Source organism: Peromyscus californicus, unplaced genomic scaffold, assembly GCF_007827085.1.
Source record: "Peromyscus californicus insignis strain IS unplaced genomic scaffold, ASM782708v3 Scaffold_20__1_contigs__length_68692818, whole genome shotgun sequence".
NCBI classification, from domain to species: domain Eukaryota; kingdom Metazoa; phylum Chordata; class Mammalia; order Rodentia; family Cricetidae; genus Peromyscus; species Peromyscus californicus.
In genome coordinates this window covers 6,791,422-6,813,926 of record NW_026294503.1, presented here as the reverse complement: position 1 = coordinate 6,813,926, position 22,505 = coordinate 6,791,422, and the positions used below count along the sequence as shown (strand labels likewise).

Below are 22,505 nucleotides of genomic sequence, written 5' to 3'. Positions count from 1 at the left end.
TGATAGCTAGAAAGACAATCCATTTTTCCTGCACTACCGAAAATCACTGTCAGAAGACGTGAAACAGGAGAATCTTTGAAATCCCCCAAGCATATAATCTTTAGAAAAAACACAGTCAACGGCTCTTGAATAAAACAAATGAAAAAGATAAGGCAAACAGCCTCTATCCAACATGAAAGAGGACTGGTTTCCTGAAGTCACTAGAGACAGCAATGTCCTTTCTGAATACACATCTAGGTTTGAATCTCCATTACGATATTTACCCTAACATTTGGTCAATCCAAGCCATTACAGAATTTTTGAAGAAAAGTACTGAAATAGGAACTAATATTAGAGTTATTCTTACTGCAAGAGCTATTCATTTGGAAAATTTCCATCAGAAATAAATGAAAATCAAATGTGAACTAATTATAGTAGATATTTCTATTGCTCATTATTTAGAGTTTTCCTCTCTTCCTGCATACATGGTTAGACATTTTAGACTCCCCTGCAGGTAGTTAAGATCTCGTAATAAATTTGGATCAATAGGCTGTAAGCTCAAGTGACTTGTCCACTTTTCTGTTATGCAATTAATAATAGGTATAACCTGCAAACAACTTCTTTAAAATGTTTTTAACAACTAAAAGAAATGGAATCTATATGTTTTTAATGTTTCAAGTCATTGTTAGAATATACTACTGTATTCCCAAATTATGTTTTATAGTCTAATAACGTATTCAGTGAAAACAGGATTTAGTGTTCAAGTAAGTTTAGTTAAAAATATTATGATCTAATCATACTTAGGTTCTCAGAATTATTACAATAAACAAATCTGCTTAACCATTTAAAAAAACTTATCCAAAACTATTTGACCAAATAACAAATTTAGGAGCTAATACCTCTTACTGTCTTCTAGTATTTTTGTTTAGAGATACTCTAGAATATTCTACATTATTAGAGAAATATATTTTTTCTAGGAAAATGTGGCTTACATATTCATATTAAACGAGGGAATTACCTATTCTGTTCCATTAGCCTCTAAGCTGCCCTTGTTTTCTTTTTAGATTTCCATGGAATAGCTAATGGCAGAACTACTGAACAGTTTTCCTCTCTGAGGGCACACATCCCAAGGGAAGAACTTAAATTTATACTCTTCAGTGTATTATGTATCACAGATAATATCTAGTCTATATAGACCAGCTTACTTACGTCTGGGGCTCCTTTTCATTTTGTTGTTTTTGCTGGGGCTGAAGAACGTTATTTACCAGTTCAGTGATCCCACTAAAGGGAAACCACCTGTTTAAATAAGCAAATAATGTGACTGAAAAACCAAAAGAATAACAATGTAGATTCAATGTTTTCTACCCAAAATAATTTTTAAAAAAAGCAAAACACACACACAGAAAGGCATAAAAGCTACAGCCAATGGAAATGTGAGCTCCGATTATCACCAGGCAATCAGGAAGTAGGGAAATTAAGTTTGAACACTTAACTAGTCCACAAGCAGGCAGCAGAAAACTATACCCAGTCACTATGTGGATGAAGTAAGAAGCTGCAGCAGCTGTCTAACAAGCCCAAGAGTCAGAAAGCGGAAGACACGCCAGCTGCAGCTATCCAGTATTAGTGGAGGCTAATACCATCAGAGGTGCAGCAAGCGGAGGGGCAGCGGTCCAGGCTGCTGCACTCGGAACACGGTACTTACTGTGTCGGCTGCGGTTTGGGCTCTTCTTTGATCCTAAAAAATAAGTTTGCACAACTGAGTGCACCGTACTAAGCAGCAATTTCTACCTATATATTTGTGGTCAGATATAACAGACGTGAAAATTGGGATTATCACACGGAAAAATTTAGTGCTACACCAAAAACCAGAATTGAACATTCACTCAGTTGTATACAAGAGGGAGAAAGACACAAGTCGGCTCATTTGGTTTCTGTTTTGCTTCTAGTGCTGGGGCATGAACACGGGCCACACACGGTAGGCAGTCACACTACTACAGTCACACACACACACGGTAGGCAGTCACACTACTACAGTCACACACACGGTAGGCAGTCACACTACTACAGTCACACACACACACGGTAGGCAGTCACACTACTACAGTCACAACACGGTAGGCAGTCACACTACTACAGTCACACACACACACGGTAGGCAGTCACACTACTACAGTCACAAACACACACGGTAGGCAGTCACACTACTACAGTCACACACACGGTACACAGTCACACTATTACAGTCACACACACACACGGTACACAGTCACACTACTACAGTCACACACGGTACACAGTCACACTACTACAGTCACACACACACACACGGTACACAGTCACACTACTACAGTCACACACACACACGGTAGGCAGTCACACTACTACAGTCACACACACACACGGTAGGCAGTCACACTACTACAGTCACACACACACGGTACACAGTCACACTACTACAGTCACACACACACACGGTACACAGTCACACTACTACAGTCACACACACACACGGTACACAGTCACACTACTACAGTCACACACACACACGGTAGGCAGTCACACTACTACAGTCACACACACACACGGTACACAGTCACACTACTACAGTCACACACACACACGGTACACAGTCACACTACTACAGTCACACACACGGTACACAGTCACACTACTACAGCCACACACACACACGGTAGGCAGTCACACTACTACAGCCACACACACACACGGTACACAGTCACACTACTACAGTCACACACACACACGGTACACAGTCACACTACTACAGTCACACACACACACGGTACACAGTCACACTACTACAGTCACACACACACACGGTACACAGTCACACTACTACAGTCACACACACACACGGTAGGCAGTCACACTACTACAGTCACACACACACACGGTACACAGTCACACTACTACAGCCACACACACACACGGTACGCAGTCACACTACTACAGCCACACACACGGTAGGCAGTCACACTACTAAAGCCACACACACACACGGTAGGCAGTCACACTACTACAGTCACACACACACACGGTAGGCAGTCACACTACTACAGTCACACACACGGTACACAGTCACACTACTACAGTCACACACACGGTAGGCAGTCACACTACTACAGTCACACACACGGTACACAGTCACACTACTACAGTCACACACACGGTAGGCAGTCACACTACTACAGTCACACACACACGGTAGGCAGTCACACTACTACAACCACACACACACACGGTAGGCAGTCACACTACTACAGTCACACACACACGGTAGGCAGTCACACTACTACAACCACACACACACACGGTAGGCAGTCACACTACTACAGTCACACACACACACGGTACACAGTCACACTACTACAGTCACACACACGGTACACAGTCACACTACTACAGTCACACACACACACACGGTACACAGTCACACCACTACAGTCACACACACACACGGTAGACAGTCACACTACTACAGTCACACACACACACGGTAGGCAGTCACACTACTACAGTCACACACACACACACGGTAGGCAGTCACACTACTACAGCCACACACACACACGGTACACAGTCACACTACTACAGTCACACACACACACGGTAGGCAGTCACACTACTACAGTCACACACACACACACGGTAGGCAGTCACACTACTACAGTCACACACACACACGGTACACAGTCACACTACTACAGTCACACACACACACGGGACACAGTCTCACTACTACAGTCACACACACGGTAGGCAGTCACACTACTACAGTCACACACACACACGGTAGGCAGTCACACTACTACAGTCACACACACGGTAGGCAGTCACACTACTACAGTCACACACACGGTAGGCAGTCACACTACTACAGTCACACACACACACGGTAGGCAGTCACACTACTACAGTCACACACACACACGGTAGGCAGTCACACTACTACAGTCACACACACACACGGTAGGCAGTCACACTACTACAGCCACACACACACACGGTAGGCAGTCACACTACTACAGTCACACACACACACGGTAGGCAGTCACACTACTACAGCCACACACACACACGGTACGCAGTCACACTACTACAGTCACACACACACACGGTAGGCAGTCACACTACTACAGTCACACACACACACACACGGTACACAGTCACACTACTACAGTCACACACACACACGGTACACAGTCACACTACTACAGTCACACACACACACGGTACACAGTCACACTACTACAGTCACACACACACACGGTACGCAGTCACACTACTACAGCCACACACACACACGGTAGGCAGTCACACTACTACAGCCACACACACACACGGTACACAGTCACACTACTACAGTCACACACACACACGGTACACAGTCACACTACTACAGCCACACACACACACGGTAGGCAGTCACACTACTACAGCCACACACACACACACGGTACACAGTCACACTACTACAGTCACACACACACACGGTATACAGTCACACTACTACAGTCACACACACGGTACACAGTCACACTACTACAGCCACACACACACACGGTAGGCAGTCACACTACTACAGTCACACACACACACACACACGGTAGGCAGTCACACTACTACAGTCACACACACACACGGTATACAGTCACACTACTACAGTCACACACACGGTACACAGTCACACTACTACAGCCACACACACACACGGTACACAGTCACACTACTACAGTCACACACACACACGGTATACAGTCACACTACTACAGTCACACACACGGTACACAGTCACACTACTACAGCCACACACACACACGGTAGGCAGTCACACTACTACAGTCACACACACACACGGTAGGCAGTCACACTACTACAGCCACACACACACGGTAGGCAGTCACACTACTACAGTCACACACACACACGGTAGGCAGTCACACTACTACAGCCACACACACACACAGTACACAGTCACACTACTACAGTCACACACACGGTACACAGTCACACTACTACAGTCACACACACACACACGGTAGGCAGTCACACTACTACAGTCACACACACGGTAGGCAGTCACACTACTACAGTCACACACACACACGGTAGGCATTCACACTACTACAGTCACACACACACACACGGTAGGCAGTCACACTACTACAGTCACACACACACACAGTAGGCAGTCACACTACTACAGTCACACACACACACGGTACACAGTCACACTACTACAGCCACACACACACACGGTAGGCAGTCACACTACTACAGCCACACACACACACGGTACACAGTCACACTGCTACAGCCACACACACACACGGTAGGCAGTCACACTACTACAGCCACACACACACACGGTAGGCAGTCACACTACTGCAGCCACACACACACACGGTAGGCAGTCACACTGCTACAGCCACACACACGGTAGGCAGTCACACTACTACACTCACACACACACACGGTAGGCAGTCACACTACTACAGTCACACACACACACACACAGTAGGCAGTCACACTACTACAGTCACACACACACACGGTACACAGTCACACTACTACAGTCACACACACGGTACACAGTCACACTACTACAGCCACACACACACACGGTAGGCAGTCACACTACTACAGTCACACACACGGTAGGCAGTCACACTACTACAGTCACACACACACACGGTAGGCAGTCACACTACTACAGTCACACACACACACACACGGTAGGCAGTCACACTACTACAGTCACACACACACACGGTAGGCAGTCACACTACTACAGTCACACACACGGTACACAGTCACACTACTACAGTCACACACACGGTACACAGTCACACTACTACACTCACACACACACACGGTAGGCAGTCACACTACTACAGTCACACACACACACGGTAGGCAGTCACACTACTACAGTCACACACACGGTACACAGTCACACTACTACAGTCACACACACACACGGTAGGCAGTCACACTACTACAGTCACACACACACACGGTACACAGTCACACTACTACAGTCACACACACGGTACACAGTCACACTACTACAGTCACACACACACACGGTAGGCAGTCACACTACTACAGTCACACACACACACGGTAGGCAGTCACACTACTACAGTCACACACACACACGGTAGGCAGTCACACTACTACAGTCACACACACACACGGTACACAGTCACACTACTACAGTCACACACACACACGGTAGGCAGTCACACTACTACAGCCACACACACACACGGTACACAGTCACACTACTACAGCCACACACACACACGGAAGGCAGTCACACTACTACAGCCACACACACACACGGTACACAGTCACACTACTACAGTCACACACACGGTACACAGTCACACTACTACAGCCACACACACACACGGTACACAGTCACACTACTACAGTCACACACACGGTAGGCAGTCACACTACTACAGCCACACACACACACGGTACACAGTCACACTACTACAGTCACACACACGGTACGCAGTCACACTACTACAGTCACACACACACACGGTAGGCAGTCACACTACTACAGTCACACACACACACGGTACACAGTCACACTACTACAGTCACACACACGGTACACAGTCACACTACTACAGTCACACACACACACGGTACACAGTCACACTACTACAGCCACACACACACACGGTAGGCAGTCACACTACTACAGTCACACACACGGTACACAGTCACACTACTACAGTCACACACACACACGGTAGGCAGTCACACTACTACAGTCACACACACACACGGTAGGCAGTCACACTACTACAGTCACACACACACACGGTACACAGTCACACTACTACAGTCACACACACGGTACACAGTCACACTACTACAGTCACACACACACACGGTACGCAGTCACACTACTACAGTCACACACACACACGGTAGGCAGTCACACTACTACAGCCACACACACACACGGTACACAGTCACACTACTACAGTCACACACACGGTAGGCAGTCACACTACTACAGTCACACACACACACGGTAGGCAGTCACACTACTACAGTCACACACACGGTAGGCAGTCACACTACTACAGTCACACACACGGTAGGCAGTCACACTACTACAGTCACACACACACACGGTACACAGTCACACTACTACAGTCACACACACGGTAGGCAGTCACACTACTACAGCCACACACACACGGTAGGCAGTCACACTACTACAGCCACACACACACACGGTACACAGTCACACTACTACAGTCACACACACGGTAGGCAGTCACACTACTACAGCCACACACACACACGGTAGGCAGTCACACTACTACAGTCACACACACGGTACACAGTCACACTACTACAGTCACACACACACACGGTAGGCAGTCACACTACTACAGTCACACACACACACGGTAGGCAGTCACACTACTACAGCCACACACACACGGTAGGCAGTCACACTACTACAGCCACACACACACATGGTAGGCAGTCACACTACTACAGCCACACACACACACGGTAGGCAGTCACACACCTACAGTCACACACACGGTACACAGTCACACTACTACAGTCACACACACACACGGTAGGCAGTCACACACCTACAGCCACACACACACACGGTACACAGTCACACTACTACAGTCACACACACACACGGGAGGCAGTCACACTACTACAGCCACACACACACACGGTACACAGTCACACTACTACAGTCACACACACACACGGTACACAGTCACACTACTACAGTCACACACACGGTACACAGTCACACTACTACAGTCACACACACACGGTAGGCAGTCACACTACTACAGTCACACACACACACACACACGGTAGGCAGTCACACTACTACAGTCACACACACACACACACGGTAGGCAGTCACACTACTACAGTCACACACACACACGGTAGGCAGTCACACTACTACAGCCACACACACACACGGTACACAGTCACACTACTACAGCCACACACACACACGGTACACAGTCACACTACTACAGTCACACACACACACGGTAGGCAGTCACACTACTAGTCACACACACACACGGTACACAGTCACACTACTACAGTCACACACACGGTACACAGTCACACTACTACAGCCACACACACACACGGTAGGCAGTCACACTACTACAGTCACACACACGGTAGGCAGTCACACTACTACAGTCACACACACACACGGTAGGCAGTCACACTACTACAGTCACACACACGGTAGGCAGTCACACTACTACAGTCACACACACACACGGTACGCAGTCACACTACTACAGTCACACACACACACGGTACACAGTCACACTACTACAGTCACACACGGTACACAGTCACACTACTACAGTCACACACACACACGGTACACAGTCACACTACTACAGTCACACACACACACGGTACACAGTCACACTACTACAGTCACACACACACACGGTAGGCAGTCACACTACTACAGCCACACACACACATGGTACACAGTCACACTACTACAGTCACACACACGGTAGGCAGTCACACTACTACAGTCACACACACACACGGTAGGCAGTCACACTACTACAGCCACACACACACACGGTACACAGTCACACTACTACAGTCACACACACGGTAGGCAGTCACACTACTACAGTCACACACACACACGGTAGGCAGTCACACTACTACACTCACACACACACACGGTAGGCAGTCACACTACTACAGTCACACACACACACGGTAGGCAGTCACACTACTACAGTCACACACACACACGGTAGGCAGTCACACTACTACAGTCACACACACACACGGTACACAGTCACACTACTACAGTCACACACACGGTACACAGTCACACTACTACAGTCACACACACACACGGTAGGCAGTCACACTACTAGTCACACACACACACGGTACACAGTCACACTACTACAGTCACACACACGGTACACAGTCACACTACTACAGTCACACACACACACGGTACACAGTCACACTACTACAGTCACACACACGGTAGGCAGTCACACTACTACAGTCACACACACACACGGTACACAGTCACACTACTACAGTCACACACACACACGGTAGGCAGTCACACTACTACAGCCACACACACACACGGTACACAGTCACACTACTACAGTCACACACACGGTAGGCAGTCACACTACTACAGCCACACACACACGGTAGGCAGTCACACTACTACAGTCACACACACGGTACACAGTCACACTACTACAGTCACACACACACACGGTACACAGTCACACTACTACAGTCACACACACGGTAGGCAGTCACACTACTACAGTCACACACACACACGGTAGGCAGTCACACTACTACAGTCACACACACACACGGTAGGCAGTCACACTACTACAGTCACACACACGGTACACAGTCACACTACTACAGTCACACACACACACGGTAGGCAGTCACACACCTACAGCCACACACACACACGGTAGGCAGTCACACTACTACAGTCACACACACGGTACACAGTCACACTACTACAGTCACACACACACACACGGTAGGCAGTCACACTACTACAGTCACACACACACACGGTACACAGTCACACACACACACACACGGTAGGCAGTCACACTACTACAGTCACACACACGGTACACAGTCACACTACTACAGTCACACACACACACGGTAGGCAGTCACACACCTACAGCCACACACACACACGGTACACAGTCACACTACTACAGTCACACACACACACGGTAGGCAGTCACACTACTACAGCCACACACACACACGGTACACAGTCACACACACACACACACGGTAGGCAGTCACACTACTACAGTCACACACACGGTACACAGTCACACTACTACAGTCACACACACGGTACACAGTCACACTACTACAGTCACACACACACACACGGTAGGCAGTCACACTACTACAGCCACACACACACACGGTAGGCAGTCACACACCTACAGTCACACACACGGTACACAGTCACACTACTACAGCCACACACACACACGGTAGGCAGTCACACTACTACAGTCACACACACGGTAGGCAGTCACACTACTACTAAGCTACAACCTCAGCCCCAGATAAACTGTTCTTTGACTAAATCTCTAGTGCTCTTTAAAACAATGTTTTAATCACAAGCTTTGCTACATATTTTTACTTTAAAGTACCATAGTAAATACGGTAATATTAACTAAAAATAAATAATTTCTATTTTACTTCTTAGTTGTTGTTGTTGTTGTTGTTTGGGGGTATTGTTTTTGTTTTTGTTTTCTTTTCTTTTTTTGTTTTTCAAGACAGGGTTTCTCTGTAGCTTTGGAGCCTGTCTTGGAACTCGCTCTGTAGCCCAGGCTGGCCTCGAACTCACAGAGATCCACCTGCCTCTGCCTCCTGAGTGCTGGGATTAAAGGTGTGTGCCACCCCGCCTGGCTTAGTTAATTTTTAAGAATAAATTGAAGTAAAGGCTAAATATTTTAAATAAAACACAAGATTTTATAAATGAATTTTAAAGCCTTAGTAATTAATTTTATTTATGCCTAAAAAAATAGATAAAAAGAACTAGAGGGGTAATATAGTAGTCTCATAAGCTAACATTACTAAACACTGTATATTAAACTTCAAACACTCATGCTCCCATAGGTTCCTCACATGACTACAGTATGATGAGAATGAAGTCAAGCAGACACCGTGTGAGTAGTGACTATAACCAAATCAAGTCTTCTCTTTCAAGTCTGCAGAGTCCTACGGCATCCAAAACCAAGTCGGCTCTCTTACTGAGATAAGATTTTTATATGATCAAAGTCCTGGTCAGGAACTGATTCACAGACAGTCAATTCCTAGTGGATATGATGTGAGTAACTAGACACACTCAACAACAAAACCTCCCACCTCATGTGGTACCCTTAGTGAATCACCCTTAGGATTAGCATTACTCACTTATGCTCCCTCATTAAAGACAAATGAGTCCCCCCACAGACCTACATCTGTACACTCTTTTCACAATTTCCAGGAAATGAAGAGAAGCCTGGACCAACACATAGGTGCAGGTATGCAGTTGTGATAGGATTGAATATTAAAAAGTCTGAGAAGGACCTTACACAGGGTAGTGAAAAGACTGGTAAAATTGGACTTTCCATGAATGACTAAGAACTGTCTTGAGAAATGCATATATCTTCTCAAAAGAAGACCAAAAACTGGTAAATAAAATTTACACAAAAACCTGGGATTTTTCATTACAAAATTACATGAAGAACATAGGTTAAATCTTCTCTTTCAATCAAATATATGTTAGTTTTATAGTGTGCAATAGTTCATCGTGTCAACTTAATGGAATTGAGCAGCACTGTAAGATTAGTGAGGCACCTCTCAGGAGGACATTACTAGACACCTTACCAGAACTGAAGGTCTGCCCTAAGTGTGGACAATACTGGTCATTCAGAGGGCTCAGATGAACAAACAGAAGAGGGAGCCCACTACCACAGCTCCCTGTGCATTCCATCCACCATTAGGTGAGCAGCCCTTCCCAAAAGCTCCTGACACCATGGTAGTAGTGCCAGAATCAGCAACAGATCCAGCTGACTTTAAACCAAAAGCTATGGAAAGGGTCAGTTGGGAGCTAGAGGGCATAGAGACTGTCAGAATGTCAGAAATTTAACCAGGGTTCCATGTGTGGACAGACAGCTAGAGCCTGGAACAGAGTTCTGAAGCTGGGGTTCTCAATGGGCACTGGGGAGACAAGTCCTAGGAAAGGCAACACACTGCACCATTGCCCCGGCAAGCTACAAGAGGTTGTGGCAAGTGCACTGCAGAAATCCTTGCAGTCTTCTGAGGAGCACACCAGGAAGAGACTCCCAGACACAAAGGAAACACAGGCAGAGAAGCCCCCACATTCCCTCACAGCCTCAGTGTAGAGCCCCACGGGTGCTCCCAAAGCACCAGAGACAAGGCTGTAATTGACAGGTGAAAAGGAGGAGCTCAGCCTGGGAAATCTGGCTAAAAGTTGACCTCCTACACAGGAAGTCTTCTAATGCGGGAAAGCTGAATTACTGAGACAATCAGGCTCGGTCGCATCTTAGAGAATAATACAAAAGTCAATCCCAGGGAAAGGACAAGCCACAGCACCCAAACTAGATAGAAACACTAAATACCTTCTATTTCATCTATTGTATTTTACATTTTACACTTTGTACTTCAATTGTACAATTGTGTTTTAGCTTCTCTCATGGATGTAAAGGCCTGTGTGGTTGTTCTTTCTGTCACTACACTGACTCGACAAGGTTCTCTCTATTTCTCCTGTCTGTGACTCACACTTTCCTCCTCATCCTTTCTTGACTCACTCTTTCCTGATGTTAACTCTCCCAACCCTTGTCACTAAAGAACTGGGAAACTGCACTCTCCCTCTTCGGGAAAACGTGGCTATCTCTGAAACCGACTGGGGAGAAATAAAAACAAAGGAAGCAGGTAGCACTGGGATGACTGGAAAGTCATATGTGTACGACAGTCACCCCAAAAACAGCAGAGGAGAGCACAAAGGGAAGTGAAGAGAAGCTACCGGAAGAACTCAGGTAAAACACCAAAGGAGATCAGAAAAGGGAGGGGAGGGTTGGAGGGCACATCCGTCTCAACATTCCTGTGGCTGTGATAACGTCCTCTATTAAAGGAACGCTCTCACGTTTCCTAAATAAATGAAGATCACGCTACCTTAAAGAAAAAGAGGCACAACTAAGCCGAGAAATGTATGAAACAGGAACAAATGTGTTAAAATGATTTTCTATGTCTACTGTCAACATAACTAGTCTAGCTACGCTCCTAGTTAGCTTTCCAGTGCCGTGACAAACACTGTGAACAAGAGTCACTTAGGGAAGGAAGGGTTGAGTTCATCTTACGGGTGGCAGTCCATCATGTAGGGAAATCAGGGCAAGAACTCAAGCCAGACAGGAAGTGGGAGACGGAAGTGAGACAGACAGCATGGGGGAAAGCTGCTTTCTGGCGTGCTTGTTCCTCGTGGCTTGCTCAGTTTGCTTTCCTCCACAACCCAGGACCACACTTGGGTCTTCCCACACCAGTCATGAATCATGAGAACAACCGCACAGACTTGTCTGCAGGCTAACGTGATGGAGGCAATCCCTCAACTGAGATTCCCTCTTTCCAATTACCCGAGCTTACTTCAAGTTGACAGATTTTTAAAAAAAAAGACAAAAAAAACCTAACTAGCATAGTTATTAATGGTGATAGTACATATAAGACAGGTACCTGTAAAATTAATATATGCAACGGCTTTCCAAAACTCGTATTTAATGAAGTATAATTGCATATTACATCAAGAAAATTTATATGCAAAAACATTAAAAATGGGTAACATCACGCAAATCATCATCAAGGAAGAAATTTACAGTGGCCAAGAAATTAAATTGTTACAAATATCAAGAATTCCTAAAAAGTGCTGATGTTGACTATGAAAACTTCATTAACTTTTCTGAAGGAAGATGGCTAAGTCCAGGCCAAATGTTAAAAAGATTTTATGATTTATAATGTTATCAAACTGTTTTTGGTATCAAAAACAAAATTTGTGTCATAACTTGCCAGTGAAAACTGGCTTAGAGACACAGTATTTTTCATGGATTCTACTACTCATTTAAAGGAGTTAAAATGCATCTTTCAGGCGAAAACCAGCTTATCTATACAATGTTTCAAATCGTAACAGTATTACAAATGAAATTGAAATTATGGCAAACTCAAATTAAGGAAGATAGTTTTATGCATTTTGACATTTCTGCTAAACATAATCCTGTGAACAATGAAATTTTTCAGGAAAATACTTAGGTATATTTTCTATTCCATCTTTACTTGACATAATTATGGTACCTGCCAGTTTTCAAACAGAAAGAATAGAGCTTCATTCTGACATTTACCTTGAGAAGATGTAATTCATCTCTCTTTACCAGGCATTTACAGATTCTAACTTCCAGAAACAAATACCCTAGCTTCTCAATCACAGCTCTTGTGGTCATCTTCTGGCAGCACCCACACTTGTGAACAACTATTTGCAAGAATGGAGCACACAAAGAGCAAAATTAGAACCAAAATATATGATGAGCACTTCGAGATCTCACTGAGAAGCGCAGCTATATCCATCGATCCTGATACTGGTGCAAATACAATACCAAATTCTCAAATACAATACCAAATATCACACTAATTTTATATGTCCTCGTATTCTTTTATAGTTTAAAAAGAACTAGAAAAGTCAGTGTTTTATTACCGAAATGTGTTCACTGTGTTTATTAGTGGCTGCAAACTGGAGCCTGCTTGATGACTTCACTCCCCAAATGGGCTGAGATGACTCAGGCGGTGAAGCGTCCACTGTGACCAGGAGTGCCTAAGTTCAATCTCCAGCACGCAGGAAAACAGGCGGGCATTGAGGCATATTGACTTAAAATCCCCACACTGGGGAGGCAGAGACACTGAACAGCCAGCCCAGACAGCAAGTCCCAGGACCCAGTGAGAAATCCTGTCTCAAAAAGTCAGATAGATAGATTCTAAGTCACAATACCCAAGGATGATGTCTAGCCTGCACACACACCTACCCAAGTGAACAGACACAGACACACACACCAGCATTCTCCAAGCTGGGAATATAGTTCGGCTGGTAGAGTCTTGTCTATCACAATACATGAAGCTCTAGGTTTTATGTGCAGCACTATATAAACCAAGTATGATGGTGAACATTTATAATCTCAGGAGGTAGAGGCAGACGTTCTCTATGTCCATTACGTAGGGTCACCCTACATAATGAGTTCCGGGACAGTCTGAGCTGTGTAAGACCTTGTCTAAATAATATATATATATATATATATATATTGAGACAGGGTCTTTCTACATAGTCATGGCTGTCCTGGAACTCACTATGTAGATGAGGCTGACCTCAAACTCACAAAGATCTGCCAGCCTCTGCCTCCAGAGTGCTGGGATTAAAGGAGTGCACTATCACACAGCCACTTCTTTTGAAAGACTCTCTGAACAAAGCCTACATAATTAGAATTATTTTGTAAGAATTCTTGCTTTTCTGTGTTAGAAACTATTATAAAAAAATATACACAGACATTATTTTTGTTCATCAGCTTTCATTAGTGTTTGTGTATTAATGAGTGGCCCAAAACAATTTTTTAATCTTTATTTACTTTCTTAAAAAAATTTATTGCCAGGCAGTGGTGACATATGCATTTAATCCCATCATTCGGAAGGCAGAGGCAGGTGGATTCTGAGTTCAAGGCCAGCCTGGTCTACAAAGTGAGTTCCAAGACAGCCAGGGCTATACAATGAAATCCTATCTCGAAACCACCCCCAAAAATAATTATTTTTATTTTAGTTTATGTGTATGAGTTTTTTGCCTGCATGTGATTTGGAAGAGCAGCCCATGCTCTTTACCTCTGAACCATCGTTCCAGCCCCAAATTGAATCTTCTTTATCTAATATGATCCACAGAACCCAAAAGGTTAGATACCTCTGTTCTATACAATTATATTCATTTTTTTAATTTGGCACATAGTAAGCAATACATTTTGTATGCAGCATACATATTTACACAAATGTATATAACTGAAATGAAACTCTATTAAATATTGAGTAAAATAGACAGTAGTATAGGCTGTTTTTTCCCATGTCTTCTCTGTTCTTAATTGCTAATTTTAGTGCTACTAAATTGATTTTATGATCCTTAGTTTAAAAAACACAATCTGCAATAACTACAGGTAAGTTATAGTTTATCTACAGGCCAATGTACATGCTCGGGGTGTTCTTCAAAGCTTCCAGAATATTCCTAAGGTTTACAACGCTGGCTGAAATTTTAAATCATTCACATCATGCGGTGCCTTTATAGTCACTCTTATACACGCATATAGATATGGTAGGTCAGTATGTCTCCATATAGTTTCCAAGTCACTGTAACTCTGTAAGTTATCAAGACCAGAAGGAAAGCAATAAAGCTGAATGCAGGAAAGGAAATGAACAGTAAGTAGACAGGAGGTATGGGACCCACTGGGCCGACAAAGGAAGCAAATCCTGAAAGGTAAACACAGCCAAAGCCAGCAAAACAAGTGGAGCCCGAAACAAGAGGCTAGGCAGGGCCAGAGCCAGAGGGGAACACAGACCAGAAAGGAGAACACTGGCTGCTGCGTTTGGCATCCTTGGGCAGGAGAACAAGGGGCATGAGCTGTCCTTTGTCACGGGTTCTCTGAGGCTCTCAGAGAACTAGGACTTCCTATGTAGCTCAGACCCACTGCAGATAAAAGCACATATGATCGCTATTTGGTTTTGTTTGTTTGTCCTGGTTTGTTTGAGACCCTGTGTAACCCTGGCTATCCTAGAACTCGCTCTGTAGACTAGGCTGGCCTCGAACTCACAGAGACCGCCTGCCTCTGCCTCCCGAGTGCTGGGATTAAAGGTGTGCGCCACTGCCGCCTGGCATCATCAGCTGTTTTTTAAACTCTGTTAGGTAGCACTCCATTGTACCAACAATTTTGACATATTTGTATTACAATGCTCAGCTGAGAATGTATGTTATTTCTTTGATTCTTTCCACTGCCAGATTTATAATTTAATTTAATATCAACCACATTTTTTTTTATAATTCTTTGTAGATACCAGTAATTCCCTGGTTTTTTTAAAGCTTCACACATACAACTATGTTTGGGAAGGAAGGATGCTCTTTTCATAAACTAAGTGTTAAGTTTCCCACTACAGGAAACAGAGAGAAGACTTAGTGGATAGGAGTGTGTACTGCTCTTGTAGAGAACCTGAGTTTGGTTCCCAGCACCTATATCATGGGGATCACAACAGCCTGTAACTCCAGTCCCAGGAACCTAGGCCTCCAAAGACGCACACGGAACACATAAACTCACATAAACACATATACATAAATAAAAATAAATATTTTTAAATTCATATTAAATGAAAGTTATCTTTTCACCTCTCTTATTTTAGCAGTAAAAATTATTCCAGTAGAGTTCAAAAGATTAGTAATATAACTATTACAAAATAGGTACTCCTCAGCAAAATAATAAGTTATGTCTTTGTTGTTGTTGTTGTTTTAAAGATTTATTTATTTATTATGTACACAGAAGAGGGCGCCAGATCTCATTACAGATAGTTGTGAGCCACCATGTGGTTGCTGGGAATTGAACTCAGGACCTCTGGAAGAGCAGTCAGTGCTCTTAACCTCTGAGCCATCTCTCCAGGCCAAGTTATGTCTTTGAAGAATTATTGAATAGTCTTTTCCTTTTTTTTTTTCACAAACAATCAATGCTTATATAACAGAATTAAGTACAAATGGCAGACATCTACATTTATAAGCAGAACTAATTTACTACTTAGTAACCCACCAACAGTTAGTTTAGCAAAGAAAGGCCTATAGAATGTTGATTTGCTGTAACTTTAGTTGGCAAACAAATTAACTGACAGTGTAACTAAGTATTACTTTCAGGTAAATAATCTCAATAACAAACAAGTTAGCAACATATATACAAATATCAACTAGATAATTAAATATTTCATAAATTTATAAAGCACTAATAATACCAAAGGAATTCTGAAAGTCAGAAATTGTCCCTAATGAATTGACTTATTATTGAAGTAACACATAAAGGTTTTCTGAAAAATAATGTTGGTGATAATGCTGATGATGTTAAAATAAGTTAAAATTCTCAAAGAACTATTGAGAAAAAATTTAAAGGAGTAAAAGGTACAAATTCCCTACAGCCCAATAATGTTCACCTATGTATTCTGACACAGGGTTTGCAAAACAGAAACACTGAAAACAAGCTGTCAGGGCTAAAGTGCAGCTCAGCAGTAGGACACTAACCTGGAGTGACCGTCTGAGTGAGAACGGCCAGGTAGGCTCAAATGTTTGAATACTTGGTTCCCAGTTAGAACTGTTTGGGAGGGATTAGGAGAGGTGGCTTTGTTAGAGGAGGTCACTAAGAACAGTCTTTGGGGTTTCAAAAGACTTTGGCCATTCCCAGTGAGCTCTCTCTGCCTCCTATGCGTGGGTCAAGATGAGCGCTCTCCGGCATTCCTGTTACCACGCTGCTGTGGGATGGTCTGTATGGCAAATGTGTTGCTCTGATTGGTTGGTAAATAAAACACTGATTGGCCATTGGCTAGGCAGGAAGTGTAGGCGGGACAAGGAGGAGAGAATTCTGGGAAGTGGAAGGCTGAGTCAGAGAGACACTGCCAGCTGCCATGATTAGAAACAGCATGTGAAGATGTCGGTAAGCCACGAGCCGCGTGGCAGGGTATAGATTAATGGAGATGGATTAATTTAAGCTGTAAGAACAATTAGCAAGAAGCCTGCCACGGCCATACAGTTTGTAACCAATATAAGTCTCTGTGTTTACTTGGTCGGGTCTGAGGAGCTGTGGGACTGGCAGGTGAGAGAGTTTGTCCTGACTGAGGGCCAGGCAGGAAAACTTTAGCAACACCAAGCCTTTGCTCTGTCATCATGGACTTTAGCTTTAGCCCTCCTGAAAAACAAATCCAGTTAAACACCTTGTTTTCAAGGTTAGTTGTCGTGGTCATGGTGTTTTGTCACAGTAATAGAAAAGTAGCTAATATACCTAATATGCATGAATGAACTGAGGGAGAAAGGAAAGGTGGGAAGGAGGGAGGAAATTATCAATAGGAGATAGATTTAGCAAAAACAGCAGTAACAACCACAGTAAAAACTCTAATGTTTAATCACACAATAACAGAAAATAAAGAGGGAGGGAGGGAGGGAGGAAGGGAGGGAGGGTGAGTGATTTTCTAGTGAAATGCATGGTGAGAGGAGAAAGTCCTACTTCTTCGAAGATGATACTATAAATAAATGCCATACTAGTTGGAGGGATAGATTAAGACATACTAAGGTCGGCAGGGGTCATGTTTCTTCTGCTGAGATATTCCACTACCCCTCAGAATAACCCAATTGCTAAGTACAAAAATTTGTAAGTTCTTCCTTTAATCTCTATACCATATCTAAGCTTAAAGAGAAGTAACTCCCCAGGTCTCTAACCTTTCCTTACCCTCAATGCATTTCTCACCCGAATCATGAGTCTATCTACATCAACCTAAGCCTTTCTTAGCCCTTTAAATACTCAGGTACCAAGGGCCCAGAGTAATTATTATTTAAGCAAACTTTAAGTTCATGAATCTGTATCTATGAATAAAAAAATAAATTCGCCGGGCGGTGGTGGTGCACGCCTTTAATCCCAGCACTCGGGAGGCAGAGCCAGGCGGATCTCTGTGAGTTCGAGGCCAGCCTGGGCTACCAAGTGAGTTCCAGGAAAAGGCGCAAAGCTACACAGAGAAACCCTCTCTCGAAAAACCAAAAAAAAAAAAAAAAAAAATTCAAATGATTCTCATTATTTATAGAACTTTCTATGTTATATACAGTTGCTATCAACTGTGAATTAGCAAATATTGAATCACTTCCTAGGAGCAATAGTTCAACAGAAGCTTCCTTCCAGCCTCTGCCCACAATATTTTCACCAACCAATCAATTCACAAACTCATTATATATCCATTCACTAAACATATGGATCGTATCTATACTGGGCACAGGGGTGTACTGGTAACAAGATGAGCATCATGTCTGTTTTCATGGGGCTTACAGAGAAGAAGAAAAGATAGCAAAACTGTGATTACAAAACGCACTTGAGGCTAGAAGACTAGTACAATATGTAAAATAGGCTTAATGTGGTGAACAATAAGAACAGAGGGGAACTTCGTTTACTGGCCTCTCAGAAGGATGGTGGTAACTAACATAAGACCTAAAAGAACGTAAGCTTGCCATATCATAAGTAGCAATTTTCAACAAACACTCGAGGATTTAGTAGATAATTTGTTGAATGCTAGCTAAGGTGCAGAGTTCTGTGTTAAGTACCAAGGGAGCCTGAACTCTTTCCCTGAAAATTCACAAAATGTTGAAGACCAGGAAAATAGTTTTTAGACACAGAGGGGTTTTGTTCCTTCTTATTATTCATGGCTAGAAAGGTGTAGACTTGTTACTCTATGGTTCAAGGTAACTAGTCTTGTAACTGTCTTGAGATCAGCATTTGGGATGCCTTGCTTAGGTAGAAAGGAAGCCTGCATCTGAGTCAGAAATCAATGATTCTCTCTGAACATAAATGATACTTTGATTTCTATTTCTTAATTATTTACAAAATATCTCTTTGGCTCCCAGAATCCTGACAATTGCATAATGACTCTATTAAGACCTTATTTTTTTATTTCTATATCCATTAGAGTTAAGTCTTACTCCCAAAATACCTCTCATATCCTAAAGCAGGTAAATCAGGTAGAAAAATTCTGGGGGTTAAAAGTTCATACTGGCTCTTGCAGTTAAAAGTACATGCTGGCTCTTGCAGTGAACCCAACTTTGATTCCCAGTACTCACATCAGGTGGCTTACTGACCTGTAACTCCAGCTCAAGAGGATCCAAGACCCTCTTCTGTTATGGTCATCTGTACTCACATGTACACATACTCATTCATAGATATACATACATAATTTTAAAACAATAAAAAATAATTTTTAAAAATTAGTAGCTAAAATAAATTCTGCAAAAAGGCATCAAGTATTGGGCTATTTCTCTAATGTTTTTATTAAAAATATATCAAAAATATTAAAATGTAAAAAAATATCTGGGCATGTACAAACACATAACCTACCTTATATAGCTAAGAACTTGTTATTTTTACATAAAAACTAAATATACATAGCTTAAAAACATTTTGAAACTTCCCAGATTTATTTTTATAAGTTTATTTGTTAATATCTGCATAATTTAGCTATTCAATATACAACTAGCAAATGATCTTACCTACCAAAAACATAGTATATTTAATTACTTCAAATCAAAACTGATTATACTGTTGGCCTGTAACATATGGCACTATTCACATTGTTTGATATGGAACATTCTGTTGTTAAGTAGCATGGTCAACAAAACATTTACTCTGTGTGTGTGTGTGTGTGTGTGTGTGTGTGTGTGTGTGTGTGTATGTGCAAATGCACGCATATGTGCCCATGTGGTTATCTTCTTTAGAGAAACTCTCTGCTCTGTGCCATGTGCTGAGATTGCCAATGGAACTAGACAGGTGAGTAAACTTAGAGCTATTATTTTTCTGCATAGCATGGCTACTCTGAGAATAGGTATATATGAAACAGAAAAAAGTATTTTTCTCAATAGATAAGGCACAGACAGTAGCATATAGAGATAATCATACAGAATCAGCCTGGATTTTAATTCTTGGCCCGTCACTAACTAGTTAAATGATCAAGCAAGTTACTTAATTTTGTATTTTAATTTCCTCATCTCTTCAGTGTAGCTATTGGGTAGAGTATAGATTAGCTAGTAAATTGTGAACAGGAAGTCCTGGATTTGGATCCCACCACCCAAGTGAAAGCCAGACACAGTGGTCTGTAACCCCAGAGCGACAGCAGAATCAGGTGATTCCGTATGGGCTCTCTGGTCACCAGTGTAGACAAAACGGAGAGTTCCGGGTGCAGTGAGAGAACCCATCTCAAAAAACAAGGTAGAGAGCGATAGAGGAAGACATCCACTGTACTGGCCTGTGACCTCCACACAGACAAGCAAAGGCAGGTGCGCACACACATGAACATACAAAGGAAAAGGTAATAAACAAATGACACAATTGCTAAAGTTGGATACTGTGGCCTAAACATGTAAGCAGTCTGTCCTCACCATTTTTTCAGAGTCACTAAAGGAGAAGATCTGAAACCAACCTCCTGGCCATCCCACTTAGAGAAACCAACAAAATTCTCTAAATTTTCTTCTTCAAACTAATTAAAGTTGGGTTTTTGGTTTTGAAGTCATAACAGCGCTAACTAGAGCTGGGGGTATGTCTCAACAGCAGAGCATGTGAAGACCATGGAGTTTTGTCCCCAGCACTTCAAGGAGAAAATGGGGGAGGAAAAAAGGGAGGGAGAAATAAGGACCCTCACAAAACAAATGGAAATGAAAACACACACGTGTGTACACATGTAAGCATATACATATGAAATACACATAATAAAACATGTATACGCAATGGGTTAAACAATCAAGTTTTCACTATTTATTATCACAGTACATACATACACAAAGGAAAGCAACTTTATTCTATACCCCCAGATGAAAAATTAATATTCTATCTATTAATGTCCTATCACAGAATTTTCAAGAAATGTCTACCAGACCATGTGGATTAGGTACAAAATGGGAAAGAACATAGGTAAGACTGAGGGACTTGATTACACTGTCATGGACTTCATATGTCACAGTGAGGGATTTAAACTTATACTTTGTTGAAAATAGGAATTCTTACTTTTATAAGTGTCATTTGTTTATTTATTCAGTAGACACTTAAAAGTACCTACTATTGTCAAGAACT

The 22,505-nt window shown here is 43.0% G+C and overlaps 1 protein-coding gene across 40 annotated transcripts in view; it reads right to left on the bottom strand.

Moving 5' to 3' along the window:
- Positions 1-22,505, bottom strand: part of Rims2 (regulating synaptic membrane exocytosis 2) — a 490,233-nt gene that overhangs the window by 407,769 nt on the left and 59,959 nt on the right. For 23 of the 40 annotated variants that reach the window (XM_052747649.1, XM_052747654.1, XM_052747651.1 and 20 more), the window contains exons 2-3: positions 1,682-1,714; positions 1,189-1,275 (exon numbers count right to left, since the gene is read on the bottom strand). The exons of the other annotated variants lie outside the window; for them this stretch is intronic. In XM_052747649.1, the coding sequence (XP_052603609.1) occupies positions 1,189-1,275; positions 1,682-1,714 (120 nt within the window). The remainder of the gene's footprint in view (positions 1-1,188; positions 1,276-1,681; positions 1,715-22,505) is intronic. 40 annotated transcript variants of the gene reach the window in all.